The 21312-nt window shown below is 42.7% G+C and overlaps 1 protein-coding gene across 2 annotated transcripts in view; it reads left to right on the top strand.

Annotated features, from left to right (window-relative positions):
* LOC142899178 (alpha-1,6-mannosylglycoprotein 6-beta-N-acetylglucosaminyltransferase B-like) overlaps nucleotides 1-21312 on the top strand; it is a 92409-nt gene that overhangs the window by 31331 nt on the left and 39766 nt on the right. For both annotated transcript variants that reach the window (XM_076042657.1, XM_076042666.1), the window contains 5 exons: nucleotides 3019-3172; nucleotides 10002-10111; nucleotides 13163-13239; nucleotides 13816-13995; nucleotides 15755-15919. In XM_076042657.1, the coding sequence (XP_075898772.1) occupies nucleotides 3019-3172; nucleotides 10002-10111; nucleotides 13163-13239; nucleotides 13816-13995; nucleotides 15755-15919 (686 nt within the window). The remainder of the gene's footprint in view (nucleotides 1-3018; nucleotides 3173-10001; nucleotides 10112-13162; nucleotides 13240-13815; nucleotides 13996-15754; nucleotides 15920-21312) is intronic.

Raw genomic sequence — 21312 nt, 5'->3', positions numbered from 1 at the left:
CGTAACTTTTTATTTGTTTTGAAGGTGGGGAGAATTTTACTCAAATGCTCCTCATTCAATATCCTTTTTTTTTTCTTTCCTTCTCATTTTTTCTCTTCTTTCCAACCTGTGCCCGTTTCCTACTTGCCTCCCAAAATAACTACAATCGTAGGAGAATTAAAAAACAAAAAACAAAAAGAAAAAGAAAAGTCACGTGGGTGCCCTTTGCCACTGCATATGTTTTGTGTGTCTAGAATCACCCCTGCATCAGAGAGGGCCAGGGCCATGATTAACTTCAACAATTGGCTAAATGTTTTTTGCTTTGCCATTCCTACAAATTGACCCATATCACGAATGTTATAAATTATATCATAAATCAGCCGGTTACAAAGACATCACAACGTAACCTCAGTAGCACACTGACACTGATCTATCACAGGCCATTTTTGGACTGATTTATTTTGTCTCTTGGGATTGCTGTCACTGAAATTAGGATACCTACAACCACACCAAGGCAGACAGTGACCTTGCACTGTCAGGCAGTTAGGCACAGAAGCCCATTGGATGTAATTGGCTGTCAGACAGAAGACAGAGTTTGACAGAATAGCCGGCAGTATAATCAAGGTGTTTGTGATGTCAATATGGGGCCTGCCAGCTCCTCTGATGGTGGACTAAAGGTGCTTGCACCATCGTGTCCCATATGTCTTCAGCATCTCCTCTGCCTTCTTTTCCCATTCTGACAGATACTAAATTAGGTTTGCATTTCTTTTTGCAGGTGTTTTCTTCATATAAAATAAAATTAGCCAAAGTCCAATTTGTTTTTTTTTTATTGCTTGCACATGGGGCAACTGTGGCTCAGGAGGTAGAGTTGGTTGTCCAGTGACTGAAAGGTTGGTGGTTTAAATCCTGCTCCATTCCAGTCTGTTGTTGTGTCCTTGGGCAAGACACTTAACCTTAAATTGCTCCCAATGGGGCTAGGCAGTGCCTTGCATGGCAGCAGCCACCCATTGGTGTGTGAATGGGTGAATACAAGGCCATTGTAAAGCACTTTGGGGTGCTTTATAGGTGCAGTCCATTTACCATGCATGGTGCGCAGAAATATTTTTTTTGTCCATCAGCACTGCCCCCCAAAGTGAAAGGCGACAATGCAATTCTTAGTGTGTAAATTAGGCTGCATGTCTCTGGCTAAAAAAAAATTAAAAAAAACATAGGCCATGAAAACAAGTTAGTGGGAATCAAGGACTGAGAATATACTGAACAAGTTGATAACCCAGAATCTTACAGAGCAATACAATATTTCTTCACCAGTCTTTCAGCAGTCAAATAGGTTCTAATAAATATTCATAAACTCAGGAATATTTTTTCATTTTATTTTTGGAGAACCATTATGTTTTGTTTTAATGACTTCACTGTTACAATGGGGCCTTTTCTTTTCACACGTGTGAGAGAGATAATTCAGAGTTGTATTATCTCATAATGTATGCGCAGTAGATAGTGGGCTTCTTTAACGGACCATTAAAAGCACTCTTCAAATGGATGAGCGCCGCTTAAACATCACACGAGAAATATTTCCATCTACGTCTTCACCGTTAATTCATCTTCCTCTTCAGGGGCTGTGATGAGATCAGTCCATTGATGGTCGAAACGCTGCACTGTTTATGCAATTATCTGTGGTCTTCAACACCTTTCATCCGTCCAGGTTATTTTCTACATTTTTCTCTCACCGTCTCGGGTGATACCGTCTGCGTGTGCAATGTTTTTGTGCTCAGTCTCACTTTTCAACCCTGGCTCACGATGTTTTATTCTCTCCAGAATCAAAATTCGGTGTGCTGCGCTTCAGCGTTCAAAAAGAGGCGTCTCTTTCATGCTAGGTCAAACAAATATATTGGCCACCACGCAGACATAGATTGGAAATAGAGGAACCCCGTTCCAATTTGTCCCTGGTTTTTCATAACTCGCCTTTCAATTCTCATCTCAAAAGGAATCAAAGGATTTAAAGTAAGCCTTAAATTCAGGCATTAGTCTTCTGAGTGTCTGGACGTCTGGCCCCAACAAAAGCCAGTTTATGACCAAAGATCGGAATACAGCACGGAGCGCTGCACACTGCTTTTCGCAGAGAGATGACAGATTAAGTTGAAGATGCACAGATTAGACAATGAACAAATAAGACTGCTGGCTCCTTTCAAAATAAGATTAGAGAGAAACAAGCACAAGATAAGTTGTCGGAGGTTAAAGTAGTCCTCCAGTGACTTGTATGATAGAGAACAGGCAGTAAAATGTAAGATTTATATTACAGGACAGAATTAAGAATAAGGAGTAAGATAAGAAGTAAAATGAAAACAATTATTGTGAGCTTAATGGATGTTAAAGCAGCTCTTTGGCTCTGAGAGCCCACAGGAGGGAGAACAACATTTGCAGCTGTGCATAAAGTATATGGCAGCTGTTGCATAAACTTAAATCAGGTGGAGGTCTATGAATGTATAAAAGGTTAAGTGTTTAATATTTGAAGATTTTGAAGAAGCTCTTTCTCAACCTCCCTCTATCGAGCTTGCCAGTGAGCTACGGTGGCCTTTGCACACAAACCTGGATAGCTCGTGCACTTTCTTCTTTGCTGGTTTATTTGAGGACGCAAGAGTTCACCCCAAATACAAAACGCAGTGTCAGACGGGCTGGATTGTCCACACTGGCAGTGCAAGATGGCAGCTAACTGGGAGCAAGACCCTTGCTACATGCATACTGTTATGTATAAATAAGAACCATTCTATGCGTCGGAAAACCAATTGACTTTTTTTGACTGTGTGACAGGGTGTCATGGGGGTTGGGGGGTACCTTGATCAGCTCTGGAGTGAAGTTCACAGAGCCAGTTGTCCAAAAGAAGAGGAACAGAGCCAAAAATCAACTTCTGAATGCTAAGCCGGTGGAGGCCGCTGGCACCGTGATGAATGTGCATGCTGTTCTACAAGTCTGTTATCTGCTCTGCACTCCGGCCGCTCGTTCATCATCCCCTGTCTCCTCTGCCACGTCTCTTCCTTCACTCAGTAATGGGAGGCGTGGAGTCACGTGGCGTGCTGCGGAAGATCAGTGACATGCTGGAGGTGATCCTAAAGAGAATGGACAGCCTGTCCAAACTCGACAACACCTCCACCACCGACGCATCGCGGCGCCTGGACGAACTCAGCTCTGCCATCAGCAGGTACACGAGTTCTCCTCCACTTGTTTAATGATTTCAACTTGTGAATTGCTATGTTGACGATCCTCTTAAAATGTTGGAATGCCCTATGAATATATAAATATCTAAAGTGTTTACGCTACAGTTTCAAACACTATTATGCAGAGAAAAAAAAAATGAATGTTTCAGCAAGAAGTACAAGTTCAAATTTCTGAAATGAAACACCAGCTCAAGCAGACAGAAAGGTCAACAGCATGCATGTGAAAGCTGCATTCGCAACATGATTTGTGAGTGAATGAGGAGTCAACTGAAATAGAGGGAAAACGACAGTGTGACTGTGTGCACTTCTGTCCACACTGAATCGAGACCAATGTGGCTCTAAGATGAAGCAGCATGTTTATAGTTTGTACTAGTATCACGTCATCTAGTATTCACCTTGGTATTCATCTTGTTGTTTACTGTGAAAAGGCATTTTTAGAGCTTTTTAGCTCCCCACTTTTTTGCTTTTTGCTTTTTTTAAAAAAAAAACCCACACATTTCACATTTAAATAATTCATTTAATTGTTATTGACCATAATAAAAGCAGGACTGGCCAAATACAGTTTTAAAATATTTGTTTCTTCTGTTGGACACTGAAATATAGGCATTCTTATAAATCCTCGATGGATTCACCTGTTCATTCAATCTTCTAAGCAACCTTACTCATCTCCTACAGTTGACAACCCTCTCACTCAGTTCCCCACTTTGTGGAAATAGAATTCCGGCAACTGAATTGCCTGTCGTATATGCAGATCCCAGGTGCTTCCTCATATTAGTTCCTGCTGAAAGCTTGACAGGCCAACGGATGACCGTTGGCTGTGGGATTAAAAACTACCACCTCTAATCATGCAACTTTAATACCTGCTCCAGGATTCCATCTTTAAAACATATTCATTTGGGTAAAACTGGAAACAACTTTTGTCACATTTTTATATATTTATTTATATTTGTGCATACATGCTGAGAGCGCCTGGTGAATATATCCTCCTTTATAACCACACCTACTGTATTATGGCCGTTTTAAGACTGAATACATTATATCTGATGGTCTGCTTCCAACAATAATCAAGGTTTGCACAGTGTAAAAACTCCTAGTTTGAGTTTTAAGTATGAAAGAGTCTGTCTGTTTGTCATAACAGGGCCATGTTAAGGCCTCACCCACTCTGAGCCGAGTTCATTATTTGTATTTATGACATAACCCTTGTCTCTCCATCTTTAGACTCCTCTTCTTTAGTCCAGCCCTCATTGTATTTTGCCCTCAATTTTTTCCATCTTATGATCGCTTCTCCAAATTGCTGCCCATTACCTCAAAATTGTTGCAGCGCAGAGTCTTGTATGACCTTGCTGCCGCTTTTATCAAACTGCGCCTCTCTTTACCCAGTTAGTGAGAAAACATCCAATTTGTCTCGTCTATGTGACTTCCTCATTATTCAACATCCGTTTATTTTCAAGACGGCTTGACTTAGTGCGGCGGGAGTGACGTAATACACACTGACAGAAATCACTGCACTTCTTCAATCTTTGTTAACGATCCCTGATAAGCGTTCAGGTTGTGATGTATGCGGAGGCGCTAAAGCGGAAGGATGGGGCGATTAATACAGTGTGGCGTCAGTGTTAACTGCAATCAATGTCTAGTAATGTGCTGTTTAATGTGGGGGAAACCGTTCTTTCAGGTCACCACTGAAAATTAGTACCCCGGGTGTTCCTCTGTCTCCCGTCCACTATCCTAAATGGATAAGAAGGTATAAATACTGCATATATTACTACAGCCGAGATCAATATCCAGATATAGAGTATTTGGGTGAGTGGGATGCAAGCAATTGTTGTATTTAAGACTGCCTCCTGAAATCAATGTTGGGTGAGTAGCTTTATTCAAACTGCATGAAGCAGAGTAGGTTCTTTAAATCTGGAAAAATACTGACAAGTCTATAAAGAAAATCTTGAAATTCCCTGCAACTAGGAGGAGTGGTTGGGTTACACATTAATTAATTAAAACTAGAGTTTGGCTTTAACCAAAAAGAAGGAAAGTAATTGAGTCTATAGCTGGGTTTGTGTCAGCACTGGAGCCTTAATGAAGCCAAATGCAAAAGTTCCAAAGTCATCAATCTTTATTCACAAAAGTAACAAACAAAATCACTCTTCCAAGGAATAACACTAAATCACTACAAAGAGGAAAAAGGTTACCAGGAAGGCACAAGTCAAACCATAGTGCATTTATTGAGCAGCTCTACTGCAGACGATGCAGTGAATGCAATAGTTAGTTCATTTGAGGCAGCTCTTGTTAAAACCTCTCTGGGGGTGAGACCACTGTCTGAGGATACAGCCTGCAGGATTAACATGCGCTCGCGCGCGCGCGCACACACACACACACACACACACACACACACACACACACACAGATGACCTCAGTCTTGCATTAGTCCAATGATTTTTATTCCGTCAGATTGAGTCTTTGATCATCCTCTGTTCTCTTTTCCATGTCTTTATGCCCTGCGTCTCTGTCCACTTTTCCCGCTCTTTCTCCTTCCGCCTGCACATGGGCGTAGGTATACGTCTAAGTGAGGTGGGTGGGATGAATGACGTGGTTAAGTGTGTTTTTTGCCTAGTGAGGAGGGAACTAAATGGGAAGAGAGAGCTTTAAAGAATCGCTTAGATCCAGGCCGTTCGGACAGCATTAACTCAAGGACCAAAGCGCACGCACACACACACACACACTGGGCGGGAGTCCCAATTTTTTTGCGTGAGCTTCATTGGTGCTGACACACTCCTGTGTAGCGCAGAATGGAACTTGATGTCTAAGGCCTGAGACTGCGAATCGCCCACGGGGCAGCAGCCACTCGCCAGAAGAGAAAGCGGAGGGGAAAATAACGAGGAAAACGAGGGAGGGAGGGGGGAGAGGGTTCCAGAGCAGAAATGAAGCTCGGAAAATGAGAGAGGAGGATGAAGGAGGCAAAGAGGATGCACGGTTTACGCTCTGCTTTTCACCGCCGAGGGCATTGTGGATGAAGGTGGATCAGCTGGGCTCCCCCGGGCAGGTGTTTTCTGAGGATCACTGCTGCACTTTGGTTTTTACCTATTCAGCCACCCTCAGGCACTCATCTGCAGTAACTAGCACTGCAATAACAAACTTTATCACTGACAGACATTTCTTTTTTTTTTCTACACAGAACGCAGAGACAATACACTATTTCAATTTGTCTTAGTTGATCAATGCTATAACACAGCTCTGTTGTGTTGTGTTATTTGATAATTATGAAGATTATTGATAATTGGGGAAGGAGCTAAGTATGTTTGTTTTTGTTTTTTTCAGGTGGCCTTGCGCTCATTCTCAATGTCTCTAAAGTCAACTATTGATGGCTCCTAGAATTAGATGCCCAGTCGGTTTTTGATGTTTTCTTACTTTGTTTGGCGCTCTGGTAGAAAATCTAACAAGCGTGGTGCGAGAACTTGGGTGTTTTTTTTCCTTCCATCAAGCTGTTGTCTGCCGTCAACCGTCTGCTGGACTCCATGACTGAACGCACCATAACTGACCCCAACATCTGTCATGTGAACAAAGCAGCTTTGGGGCTTTTACATCTGTTAGAATAGCTCTTTTTTAAAGGGATTAAAAGTGACAAAAATGACAATAGACCCTGTTGCACAGCACCAGTGAAGATTCTTCATGATTCTGAGAACACAGACCACTGTATTCCCCTTTTGTTCAGTGGCAGATTGTTGTTGTGGTTGTCATATAACTTTCCTCTGTACTGGCCATCTACTAGTTCAACAATAACAGTCCTGCAAATCCAAATAAACAAGACTCCATGAATATTGCTAAAGCTTCTCTAATTGTTTGGAATGAGACTGTGTTTGTCAGGAACCAGAAGGTGACACACACCACTGACTCCTTGTTGCGTGCATCTATTAGACCTCTGGGTGGTGGAATGCTGCTGTCGCTGGGCCCTCTTCCTAAGAGCACAATCTCGTTAGACAGAGAGGAGCTAAGTGAGAAATGAGAAGTCATTGATTTTTCTCTGCTTGCTCTTTATCTTTGCGTTTCCTCATCTCGGGTCTAGAAACCGGATAATCCTGTAATTCCCCCCTGCTGCAATCCTCTCATTTTGTCTTTGCTTGTTCCTAATTGGTGCATCGTGTCTTTGATTGGGCAAAAGTCCCTACTTCCATTCATCAAAAAGAAGGACGTTTCGTTGTAAGCACACACAGCAGCAGATCATCAAATATACATATATCTTTATTCTTTTTTCATCACAGCAGCGTCTGATGTTGCAGTTGAGCCGTCCTGTTGACTTCCCATGGGAAGTCGTAGAGGAGATAATAATTTTATCATTTCTTCCTCTGACACACTGGCCCCTCTGCCTCTCTGTGTCTGTCTGCTGAGGATAGTTGATCTGCTTTGCTGCCGTTCTCACAGTTCCCTTTCGTCTCTGCCAACACATGCGCCTCTGTCTGCCCTCTCATCCTCTTTGGATTTCATTGTTCAATACTTTCTCCTCCGCCCTTCCCCAATCTCTTTTTCAATAAACCTCATGCTTTCCGGCTTTATGGGCCATCATCTCCTGGGACCAGTCCCCATTGTAGCGAAATATTTGCGATGAGATTAGCAGGTCAAGTCATACAGAGTCACAGCCAAGACCCCCCTTCCCCCCAGAGAGAGTTTTACTGTAACAGAGGTTACTCAGCCAGTCACGCTACAACACTGTCCTTGGGTTGAAATGATACAGTTCAAGTTTTACAGGGTAGCTTCTGTGGCAGCAGTAATCCTCCATGTCTGGGATCTCTGTGCAATGCGCCATGTAATTGCAATAAGGTTTCGTTTTCATTTTATAGCCATTTAGTTATCATTGTAGAACAACACTAATGTAATGATTAAAACCCAGTTTAATCTTTATTTGCATGGATTATACGGATCAAAGGGTGACATCTAAAAGAATGCTACTGTTTTCAGATGCTTCCACATTTTTGCCTGTGACATTGTGGATTAATGCTGCTTTTTAGAAAGCAAAAAAAGGAAATGGTTACTAAATCACTAACTAAACAAGTTTTGGTATGGAAAAATGGCTTTAGTGCTGACATATATTTAAATGATATATACTCAATAGATCAGAAACATAACATTTTGTTCTTTGTTTCTTTCTTCATGGACAGGAAACAAAACAGTATATATGCGGCTGCACTGCAATGCAACAGCCTAAACACAAATAATAATAATTTAAAAAAAAAAACTTCACTTTCAACTTCAATACACAGTTCAAGCTCAGTTTAATGGGGGAAAGCTTTAAAATGCCAATATTATGAATAAATCGAGTGAGGCTTGGAAGCTACACTTCCAAGGTGTGACTTTCTGGCTGCTTTCTTTATTAGCACTTCGTTTTCACTCAGCTGCTTTTTGCATTTGGGTTGTTAAGCAAAACCTCAAAATACCCTGTACTAACACAGACACACACACACACACACACACACACACACACACACACACACACACACACAGCCTGCACCCCGAAAACCGAGTCATTAAATGGATACAGTGACCTCGGTACCATTGACATGTGTGGATGCGCTTGCTTGGTTTTGCAGGGCCTGCAATCAGACAGTCAGATGCTTTGCAAAGATGTAGAACTAACAACACACACGCACACATACACAAACGCGCAAGGGCACACACTGCACAGTCACACTCGCGCCAGTGTTGCAGTGTGAACGGAAAATCTCTGGCTCTTAACAACATAGGTTTTTCTCTATTTCACGCTCCAACCAAGTGTCTAACAATTTGCATCTCCCGCGAACAGTAATACGTCTGTTAAGATGTGAGCCGGGGGGAGGTGGACAGAAGGAACAGCCATAGTGGTGACTGTGAGTAAGTATGGAGGGGGAAAGTGAAGATCAAGGAACTAATGATGAGGATAAAAAGGCGAAACAGCTTCACACGACACTGCGGGAGGAAGGATGTGATGCCTGAGAGGAAGAGCGGAGGGCAGGGCACTACCATGAGAGAGGAAACAGTGATCAAAGTTAGACCCTACTACAAAGTTGCTTGTGTTTGATAAGAGGATCGACTTGATGTGGGAAACGCTTTTATGTACAAGACATTTTATGTCCACAACTGCAAAAAAAAAAACCATGGCCTCTGTCATATGTGAAGCCACTTTGGCAGGATCAGACCGTGGAACATTGTGCCATTATCCTGGGTCAGCGTTGTTCAAAATTGGCTAATAGTCCAAAAGAAAAGACAATTTTTTTATCAGGCAGGGACTCAAGGCAGGACTCAGACGCAGAGATCTTTGAGAGAGCAGACTTTATTGATTCACCAATGGCCTCTAAACAGAGTGACAAATCAAAAAGGCAATCAAAATGTCCTCTAAAATCCTATCCAGGTTCTCAGAAGAGGGAGGGTACTGGGGAACAGGTGAAGATAATCAGTGATCAGGGCAGACGCACAGGTGACACAAGTGCTCTGAAACGATAGAAGAGTGAGTTTCTTTACTAAATAAAGCATGAAATGACCCAAGACAAGACAAACCTCAGCACGGTTTGACAATTTGAAGGAAGATTTTTTTCAATAAATATCAACGCTGGCCTGCGACTTTGTCCAAGTTTTAAATTTTGGCCCGTGTGAACCCTCTCTCCATTCTTCTGCTGTTTTTTTTGCCATCCTGTGATGTAACTATGCTTCACATATCCTCATCAATTAACACAAAATCTGAAGTTTTTGGTTGTTTCATGGAAACACGTGTCAAACTGAATGGAACTTTTCACCCATTGTTTGTTCTTTACAAAGTTTTTTTTTTTTTTTTTTTGTCTGTTGCTGTTTTTGCAGGTTTCAACCAGCTGGCCTGGTGGAAAGAATCCAAGCTATTGCACAGAATGTCTCCAACATGGCCATCAGAGTGGAGCAGATACTGCAGAGCAGTATGGTGCAAGGAAGAGGTAAAACCCAGTCATCACCATCACCACTGCTCTAAAATTCCTCATCTTGCTGTAAAGGCCTGATTTACTAGGAACCCAGCCTGTGCTAAATCGATCGCGCATGCAAACAGATTGTGCACTACAAGGTTACACGTGGTGAGTGATCTTCTAAGATTGCACACGCAAACGAAAACAGGTGCAAAAGTGGTGGAGACCAACCTCTTGATCAAATAAGGGTTTGGTTATCTACTGCTGCTGTTTTCCGCCATATGGAACATGGAAGAGGGACTGTAGGGCACCATGTGGGGCCAGTGTTTTGCATGAATTTATCACCTGCAGACGAGTTTATCGTGAAAGAGTCTTTTGACTGAATTGTGTGAATTTACTTTTTTTTAATGAAAGGTTACTCAAAGAAGGCTTCATTTGCGGAAGTTAATGCACCATGCCATAGCTTGTTTTTCTAAATTGATCGCTTCTGTTAATTTTGCTTTTATCTTATGTTATTATTATTATTTTTTTAAATAATGCTGTAATATTATAAGCAGTATTTGAAACTTACAAATGTAAATTGGACTTCAGATATGATGCTATTTTTCCTTTGCACAACAGATTGCTAGATGCCATATTACAATGATACACATACAGTACAGTGATGGACACCAGGCATGTTTCAATTACATAAAGAGAAAAGAGCCATTCTGAAATGTCACTCTTGCCATTTCAAAAGAGAAATATGTTGTGTTAAACTGTCCCGGTTACACTGTCTGTTGGTCTGACAGCTCGTGTTGTACTGAAACTTCAGCTGCAGCTGTTAGTTTTGAACGGATGAGAATACGAAAACATCTGCGTTCACACATACGGAGGAAGACAGGGAAGCACAAAGATGTTATCAGAATCACAAATCACTCATGACAGATGGTGGATGTGCACAGATGATGGTTGGAAAGAAAGAACGAGCGATTTTGTATGAAAACTGTACCGACACCCAGAGCAGAGCCAGGCACTTCCATCAAATACTGCCTGCTAAATGTTTGGGCAGAGCTCTTCATTGTGCTGAACGATGCAAGTTACTTGTGTTATTAACAATGGTGCAGAAGCAAGGAAAAGATGATTCCATAGTGAAAACATCAATGCATCTCGTCAATGAAGGTTTGAACTTTGGTCCGTCAGGAATGTTCAAAATTGCCATATGTTGTTTATCAAAAATATTTACAAAACGTGCCAAAAGTCATCATGTTTTTCATGACCACTGCCTAGTCGTTATGTAAAATGAAGACAATAGAAACTGCATTGACTGTCGGAAGGACTTCAGCTGACCTGCTGGTGTTGGAGATAGAAATGCTGAGAAGAAGAATGTTTTTGACTTGAAAAGTCCACTTCTCAGCAACGGAAACTTTTTCACAGTAGACACAAAATGAAAGCAAGAAATTGCTGTGAGCCATCAGGTTACCCAGAAAATCCCTGTTTTACATGTTTTACCCGACCGACCCGAAATGATTTCTGTTGCTTTCACCCAATTCACATTTTTAAACAAAACCAAGATAAAGCTTGTGAAAGTTCTAAATACAAGATGTATTTTGGGATTATTATTTTTTATTTTTTTACCAAACAAACATCCCCCCCCCCCCCCCAAAAAAAAAAAAAAAAAATCCCTTCTCTTGAAGTTAATTGCCCGAGTCTTAACAAGAGAATAAATGAGCATAATAACTCCTTTGGTTTTCCTCGCTGCATCTGCGGGGACATTGGCGTAATGAAAACACTGCGGCGTTCTCTAATCACACATAAATTGAAACCCTGCCGGCAGACTTTACAGTTGCCTGTTTTTGTGTGGTACGTTATTTATCTCGCGCTTTGGCACGTGTGTGAGGAGGAACAAGCAGCATAGAGTGAGAGAAGAAAGAGGACGTGAGCAGAGTGCGCCCCCCCCCCCCTCCCACCCCACCCAAAAAAGAAAAAAACAAAGCAATAAAACATTTTATTTCATTTATTTGCATTAGAAATTAGATGCGAACTACGTCTTGAAACCGTGGTTGTGGTGAGTGTGCCCAGCCATCGTATTTGTAAGCGCCGCGTGTCTCAGTGTGTGTGAGCCCGGTTGATGGAGAACAGCCCTGGGGGAGACTTGTAGAGAAATGTCTCCTTTTCATTAGGCAAATGGAAACAGACGCAACCGAGAGCGAAGGCAAATTTGTTGGTCCAGGGAGAGAAGGCGGGAGTGTGTGTGTGTGTGTGTGTGTGTGTGTGTGTGTGTGTGTGTGTGTGTGTGTGTGTGCGTCCATTGCCCTTTTCTCCTCCGTCTCTGCATCTCCCTCCCTCTCTCTCCTATTTTCCCCGCATCAGCAGCAGAGAGGCGGCAGTTAACTCAGTCACTGGAGCAATTAATGCAGTGTGTGCAGCCAAAGTGAGCGGCAGACGTGTGTGTAGCCACTAGTGAACTGTGCGCGGCTGGCAGCGGCGGGAGACGAGCTGTGCCGCTCCGTCACAGGGGGCGCTGTGAATAGTGCGCGCTGCAGCACAACAGATTATTGTGACGCCTCTCCAGGGGTGGAAGCGCAAGTCACGTCACATCCGAACCTGAGGGTGTCAGGAGTGAGCCGGCGGCGGGTCAGAAACGTTTCACTTTTGCGAAATGACCGGATTGAAATAATAAACTTAATCTCTGGGAGGCTTTGACACGAACCATATGTTGCTTAATGAGCTGATGTGATGCTATTACACTGGATGACTATCGGTCGTCCCGAAAGACTTCAGCAAATGTTCACATTAACGCCCGACCCAATTAGATTGTCAAAGGGGGAAAAAAATGTGTACATCCTAATCATTGTGAATCAGTATTTTCTATCTCACCTTATTTTGAAAGGTCCAGTGTGGAAAATCTCGCACCACCATTTCTTAAGAACGCCCAGTATTTAAGGAGGCCCGTAGGACAGAAATTTTACACCCTGGACCTCTAAATGTTTGTTTCAATATGAGGAGATGTTCTGGTTTGTCCTTTCGCAAGAAAAACCTCAAGAAGAACATTTACCTTTTCATGCTGGAGGGATGTTGAATTGTTACTCGATGTTTCCTCAGCTGTCAGAGACGGGACGTCAAACCAGTGTGAAGTGCCCAGGGACCCTCGCTTTCCAGAGTGTCCTGGGAAAGTCGACGTGAGTGTCTCAACTTGTTATTTTCATATTTCACGACGGTACTGCAGATGTTGCAAGGCTTCCCCCCCCCCTCCCCCAGACATAATTTGTGGCGACTCTGTTTGGGTGGCGCAAACTGGTTTTATGGAACGAGGCTGAAATTTGAATAAACGATTCCGCATATGGAAATTAGTTGCCATTCCACCATCTGTCTCGCAAAATAAGGACCAGTGAAAATAACAATAAATATCCTTTATGTTTCAGTTTGTGCGTTACCATGAATTGAGTGCAGAGTGAATTCAAAGTGAAATGTTAAAATCAATTCTGAAAATGTAGAGAAATAAAAATACTAGATCCACGTTTCCATGAAGTGGTTTGCTCTCAAAGTAAAGTGCAGTCATGCCACAGGACAGCGTTATGTTACCGAAACAAGCAGAGCTAAACAAAACCAGTAAATGTAAGCTATTTCGATGTGAATTTTGTGTTTTTCTGAAATGCTCCGACAATCTCCCACTGATTTTGTCTTCACTGACTTGAAAAGATCACGTTGACCTCAAAGGGCTCTGAGTGTGTGTTCCTTCCCTGTGTGTACGCCAGTGGATGCGGGCACGCTGGACATCGGACCCTTGCTATGCCTTCTACGGTGTGGATGGCTCTGACTGCTCCTTTCTCATCTACCTGAGTGAGGTGGAGTGGTTCTGCCCCCCGCTGGCCTGGAGGAATCACAGCAGCCCACCAACACAACACTTTCAACCAGCAAAGACCTCGAAGAGACAGGTGAAGGCAAATTAACAGCAGAGGCTTTGTTAAAACAGCTTTGCATCTCAGCATACATTGGGGTAGTTAGACGCACTAGCTTTTTCTGTGATAGCTTCACTGGCTGCCTTGTATCAGTTTTTATGCCCACTTTGTGTTGATGAGGGATCACTCATCATTTTCCCCTGGTTGCTTTTTGCATTCTGCAACATTCCAAGATCAGAAATTATTTTTAAATGATGAATGACTCAGTCTTAAGTCTAAAGCCAAAGGGACAAAAAAAAGAAAAAAGATAAAGCCCCTCGGTGCATCGTTGCTGAGAAAGAGCAGATGCAGTGTGTGGGAGTACTGTCAACATAGCTCAGTGTGAAAATACAAACAACGACAGAGGGATTTCAACCATCACAGTGTGCAGAAGCAGTTTAAGGTCTCTAAAGGTTGTGTTTCCGTAATAAGCTTTGCACGGTGCAATAGAGAACGCTGCCACCAGTGAGAGTCGCGGCTTCTGCTCCTCCTTAATCTTCACCTGTTTAGTTACACCGGACTTTGTAAAGTTTAAAGGCAGATTTTAAAAAATGAAAATAAAACTGGCATCCTTTTCTGTCATCAGAAGTGATGAGAACCTTAATTTCCTAAAGAAATGAGAATATTGAAATTACATTAATTATTGTAAGGTTTGAGGATGTTAGTATGCACTAGTTTTGATAAGAAGTGACTTCTTCCTGTTGACGTGTCTATGATTCTAGTGTCATATAGTCAACACAGAATGTGCACCTCAGTGTGAGCTGTATTAACTTCCAACAGCATGCTTAATAAAAAGACCTGTTTGTGTGGAATTCAAAGGAGAAAACATTGCCTTTCCGAATACATGATAATAATATCTACATTATTTCTCTTTCTTTAAACCTTTTATGTTCTCTCTCCGTGCTGTCAGCGTTCACTTGGCATTATAACCATTCAATTCAGCTCTCACTTTGTTTGAGGGACAGTGATGAGACAGAAAGTAGAGTTTAAGGACGTTGTTGCACTATAATCACAGCTATTATGAGACAAATACACATCAGCACTCCTCTATCAGGCTTTCATTGTTCGTAATTACAGACTAACAGCATTTTTAGTTCCAGATTTTTTCAGCAGCAAAGACAAAAAATGAATTACACAATGGAAGTTATTGACATTATTCATTAACCTGTCTGTGACGATGGAGGCTGTTCTGCTGTGGAAGTGTGAGCAGTCTGGTCCAGCCAACCTTCATCCTGCTGACTCTCCTCATTTCTGCTAATTAAGACATCATTGACCTGTCCGCACTGTAGTTATCTTCTCACTAATTGGAAGTCGGAAACTGTCAGTCAGACCTCGAGACGCTTACTCTTGTTGACATACCATAAACAAAGTGAATAAAGTTTTTTTTGTATAATCTTTTCTTAACATACAGTATATGTCCATATTATTATTCTTTGTGGTTATATATGTAGTTTATGTAGTTTCCCAATTTGGGAATTTGGGATATTGTGAAGATATTAAAAACATATTGCATCATATAAGGTTAATGTGTTTTTTGCCATGGTTTAGAAATTTTTACTAAGTTACCGTAATTACTTTCAATTAATATCAGGATGCAAAAAGGTTGATTTTGGATTGTACAGAACAACAGAATTTAACCCGTGGAAGAAAAAACAAAAAAACTAGGAATTCATGGTCTAATGTTGTTCTCCATTACTTACAGTTTTCCCCTCTTGTTAATCCATTACTTTTACTTTCAATTTGCTTTGCACTGCAGGCTGCTTTTCGCACGGATCTGTCTGTACTTTTGGATCACATTGGAGCAGGGAAAGAGTCCCTCAGTTTCATGAAGCGCCGTATCCGCCGGCTCGCGCAGCAGTGGGCGACGGCTGCTAACCGCCTGGATGCTAAGTTGGGTCAACGATGGAGGGATCAAAAGAAGGTGAGAAACAGGGCATGAATAGCGAGGAGGCATATTGAAGTTTGTTTGTGTGAAAATAGTGGCATTGGAGAGTTGAAAGTGACATTGTTTAGTCTTTGAGTGAGTGTGTGTGCGCGTGTGTGTTGTCCTCTTGCTTGTTGTTCACTGACCTGGTCAGCGGCCAGTGCCTCACTGGTCAATGCAAATCTTCTTCTTTCACGTTGGTTCAGAACCACCTTTCCCTTCTCAATACAGAGTCGATACAAGTTCGTAAATTTCAGTAGAGAGATTAGCAGCACTTTGCAGCATCAAATAGAATAGAATACAATAGAATAGAATACCTTCATATATATATATATATATATAATACCTTAATCCCACATTGAGTTGTAAATTACAGCAGCATATACCGTGCAAAGAGAAGAAGAAAAAAATGATATGAATTGAAAGATAAAATATTTTAGGAAAAATATAATTATTGAGTTTGTGTCAATATGCAGAGCTGAAGTATTTAAAATGTATTTGCATAACATTGAATATAAATCAGTGTTTTATTACACCTTTATTCAATGTAGTGGTGGAGAAATCTTTTACTGAGTGCAGTTCTTCAGCCTGATGCTGCCGGCAGGACTGACCTGTGGCAGCGGTTAAACAAGAAAGAAACGTTTATTTTAAACACAAGTGCACAGGAAAGAAAAGTTGACTTCAACATAAAAAAAAAAATCCTTTTGTAGTAGTGAGTCATACAATTTAATGAGTTCTAGAAGGCTCAAATAATCTGACAGCAAAATGGGCAACGCAAGTTTGGGTGAAAGTGCTTCAATTCCAAAAAGCTGGTTATTACCAGATGGCCCTCAAGGGTTCTCATCCCGAAAAATGGTGAGAGAAAAATGAGAGAGGTGGTAATGATAGGTTGTCAGTCAGTGCCGTTCTCTGCCCGGCTTCTCTGTCATCGGTTAAACTGCCTTCATCTTCCCGCGCAATAATTCTGTTTGAGGCTGCTGCACACCTTAAATGGGGGACATCCCAAAGAAATGTGTCAAAGAAATGGTTGACGATGTCTTGCCATGTGTGTGGCATGAGCTTATTGTGTGGTAGAGAGAAGGCAGGACTCTTATATGTGTGTGCAGGGGGGGAGATGACGGACACAAGTGGGATGAATAGTAGTGAAGTATAATAATAGTGAAGTTGCAGAATACAGATTAGGGAACGAGTGGGGGGGGGGGACAAAGGTGCATAAAAAACACAGAGCTGGGTATTCCGGAAAGTCCATATCGTCTTCTTTCATACTAGTCTCCATCTTGCCTGGCCCATTCAGAAATATTGCAGTTAAATCTTGTTTCTTGATTGGATCTCTTTCTGCCAGGTGGGAGGTTGAAGAACGAGTGAGTTAACATGAGCGGGCAGATTGAGCACACAGTCAGCCGCTTTTTCCATAAAACGCTCCTCTCTGCCCCCGTCTTCCTCTCTAAAATAAGTTAACAAGGGTGGAAATAGTCCTCTGTCACGGAGATTGATGGCGCCCTTCCTTGTAGTGCGCCGAGGGGATTTGTTACCCGCCCGCTGTGGCTTTGAGGATCCCGAGCAGTCGGTGGCGCACCACAAAGAATCCGATGGTGGCGAACGCTCAGATGCTCTGGCGCAGCCGAGCGTCAGAAGAAGCTCAATCATAACACCTTCATTCATGTAGAAATTGGGTTTATTCAGTTATGTACAGGTGTTTTCCTGCGCAAGCTCTGTGTTTTGACTCCACTCTCACCTCTCCTCTTACACACCAAGTAGGCTGCTGAACCTTATGAATACAATATGTGGAATATGCAGGAAGGCAGAATAGCGTCAATGGGAAACGACCTTGCCGTCTCTAAACTTTTCTCTTCGACAAGCTCAGCTGTTTTTCGAGCAATTTAGCATTCTTCTCTGGTGCGCAATCCATACCGCTCCAATTTGGCCTCTGTTGATTTAGTTCTGCTTTTCTGTTGGACTCTCCCTTTGATCGCGAGCTGAGTGGATGTTTACCCGGAAAAATAGAATAAATTAGCAGAGCAAAGAGGCGAGTTCCGGGGGAGAAAGAAATGTGAGGAAATGAGAGATAAAAGCGAGATGAGCAGCTAAGCTGTTGGCGCCAGGGAGCGGAGTGAAGGAAAAGGTGCGCACACGTTTGTTGAAAGTCAATCTGGAAACTTGAAGCGTTGTTCTCGTGTTTGCATCAAACCTTGAGGTCCCAGCATGGACGTTCAGTTCAACATGTAAGAGGTAAATGTATAGAAGAGTCTTTGTGCAGACTGTAGAGGTGAGCAGCAGTGTGAGAGGCCTCCTGAGATTCTCCAGAAGCTCCTCATTTGATGTATTTGACTGTGAGCTCCCTGAATGTTGCTGTTTGTTGAATTTAAAGCAGTTTTATGTTCAAAACGGCAGATATTTGAATGAATTATCCCCCTTTTTTCCTCAACTTATTGTAATAACTAGTTTAACCTATTGAACCTGTACATTATGTTCCAGGTCTAGCATGTACAATAAACCGCTGTGACTCCCCTTCAAGTTTGTAACTGACTGTTAAATATTTAGAGGAGATTATACAGCGTGCTCACAGTAGTAGGGTTCCAGTTTAATGTGGTTTTTATTATGATAAAGCGGTGGAGTTTCTTACTCCTCAGCTTGAAGGTCTTTGCGCGAGCTGCTTTACTTCTCTCGCAAGTTTCCTCCACTTCCCGCTTAGCGCCTGCCCATATGATTTCGGATGTGCATGCTCTCTCCTTCACTAACTGTTAAACACACACATTTTCGCCGCCTGTTACCATTTGCCAAGATGTCAATTTCTCCTCTCCACTTCTGTGCTTGTCTTGAGAGTTAATAGACTGCTGACTGACAAACTCCAGGCGAAGCAGTCAAAAAATAAAACTGGGGAAAGGGAGATTGGAGGAAAATTGTGGAAGGAAAGGAGGACAAAAAGGAGGATGAAGGAGAAGGCAAAGGTGACGGGGACAGCTGGAAGCGGCAGCCTGTGCTAGCCACCTGCGGCCGACCAGAAGACAGCTGCGACCTTCACAAAGTGCCGCGGCGCTGGAGTAGACAGGGTCGCGAGCTGAAATGTGCACGAGCATCCTAGGGCTCCCACAAACAGCTGCTGAGAGGGAGGGACGGCATTAGTATTCCTCCTCCCTCGGCCAGTTAGCGATGGTTGAAATTATACTTGGGATTGAGTTTTAGAACCTTCTGAGTTCAACTTCCTCCAAGTCTATGAAAGAAAGATTAACATATGAAAGACAATTGGTTTAGATTTCACAGCGCTTTGCCAAGTTATATAATCACCAAAAGACCCTTTCAAAAGGGGGACATTTTGGGGATGGAGCTCGATTCGATAGGGAAGCGCTCGCACTGCGACGGGGCGCCGTGTGGGGAAGAGATTCTGTGGTGAGTGCAGCGTTATCGCGATTCTCTTTGTCTCAGAGGATTTGTGAGTGGCTTTGACTTTGAACCCCTTGGGACGCTAACGCAGAGCGGCTTTGGATTGTTGCGAGACGCTCACAGAGCTCGTCTCGAACAGAGCGCAGCGCTTCTGAGCTGAACACGCACCAAACACGGGTTCTATGCCGGTGCGAATTGCACGCACGCAAACAAATAAAGTTCAACATCCATCGACGCAAACACAAACACGGGGGGGTGGCACGCCATCTGGGAATACCATAAGTCCACGGTACAAAGTAAACTCTGTTCTCTTTTGTGGGATTATATTCCTGCGGGAGGCTTTTAACCATGGCAGAGGAGTTTGCAAGGATCTGCTTTGGCTAGAGACTTCCTCTTGAGTGGATGACACTTTGCCCCTTTGGCTGGGTTCTGGGGATGTGTTGTCAAAGGGCCAATACACGGTTTTCATCATTGTCAGATATAAGGTCATAGAAATTGGCAAGCCTGGCGGTGTTATTTCTTCTGAGGCAGAGCGTCACATCACACACCGCTCTCTGTCTGTTAAAATCGAGCCCCTTCTGTCCTCTTGTTTACAGACTGGCCATGCGTGCACATCCGTGCATTGTGAATCTCAACCTCTTCTCGCCTCTCCGCACAATTGTCCTACTCCGGTTTTAAATAGCGAGAAGCAACTGCCTCTACTGTGGGCAAACATGCCGAAACTTCAGAAAACTAGCAAACAAAAAGTCCTGGTAAAAGTCGGGGCTATGTTCACCACTGATACTAGCTACGTTTCCACGACCCCTAGAATTGCACAAAACCTAAATATCGCAATAAAAACTCGTAATGGAAACGCCTAAACTTCGAAAAACCTCTCAAATATGACTAAAATGTTGTGACGCTCTCATGAGGTGGTTTTTCACACGTATCCATATCGTGGTATATCCCAAAAGTGTCATGGAAAGACTTTTGTTGCAGTCACGTGACCTGGGGTCAGGAGACATTTTCGCTTGAAAGTGAAAATGGTGCGTTTTGTTTGGCAGGAGGAGGCGACAGAATATTTTTTACAAGTGATCAAAGAGAAAAATATAACAGCCATTCTTGATGGCAAACAAACGCAAACAAACAAAGCCAAAGATAATTCTCGTAAATTACGACGAGACAAGATTTTACGAGAATTTTTGCGGGAGGAGATTTTATGAGAATTACGGCCTATGTGCTTCACACCATTCAATGGAAACACCTGCAAATTGCAATTGTGCTTTGTCGAAATTTTAGACATGAATGGAAATGCAGCTACTGGTCCCTTTGGAAACACAGCATAGGCCCTGTTTGCACTTGGTCATTTCATGTGTTTTTCGTATTCCGATCGGCAAAAAACACATGAAGTAACCAAGTGCAAACAGTCCAAATCCGTTTTGTCATCCGAATTCCAAAACCACCTCGGGAGGTAGTTTTGGTATTCGCATCACATAAAAACGCATTCGTCATGGACGTGCGAACAGAATGCGACTTCAGTCCACATTAACGACCGCCTACTCCACTCCCCTCTCCCGTGTACGTACTTGGTCGGCGCCCCACCTCCCGGCGTCATCATTATAAAGTTACAAACAAGAAGCGAAAACAAATAATTTTTGTTAGACTCGTTTATTAGCATGCTAATAAATTTCACTCCAGATTAGCGTATTTTGTCAGCGGAGCAGCGGTCGCAGTTTCCCACATATGAGATTAAATGTGCGACGTTGCATCCGGAAATTTGCCAGCCACTGTTGATCCGAAAATAAAGTCGTCACCACTCTGTCCCAACAGTCATTACTCCTCGTTCCGATCCATACGAGCTGCAGTAGAATTAAAACCAGTGACTTGATATAGTCCGCAATCAGGAAGTTGATTCTTATTCGCTGTCATGTAAAACTCGCTGTGGTTTTGCGCTTTACTGCCCCCAGTCGTTAAAAACGGAAATGACGCATGTTGCATTTGCATAGGTTCGGCAGGGGGGGGGGGGTGTG

This window comes from Nelusetta ayraudi, unplaced genomic scaffold (genome assembly GCF_046127955.1).
Source record: "Nelusetta ayraudi isolate G7.1 ecotype Tasmania unplaced genomic scaffold, CSIRO-AGI_Nayr_v1 ptg000004l, whole genome shotgun sequence".
Taxonomy (NCBI): Eukaryota; Metazoa; Chordata; class Actinopteri; order Tetraodontiformes; family Monacanthidae; genus Nelusetta; species Nelusetta ayraudi.
This window is presented reverse-complemented; position numbering and strand designations above follow the sequence as displayed.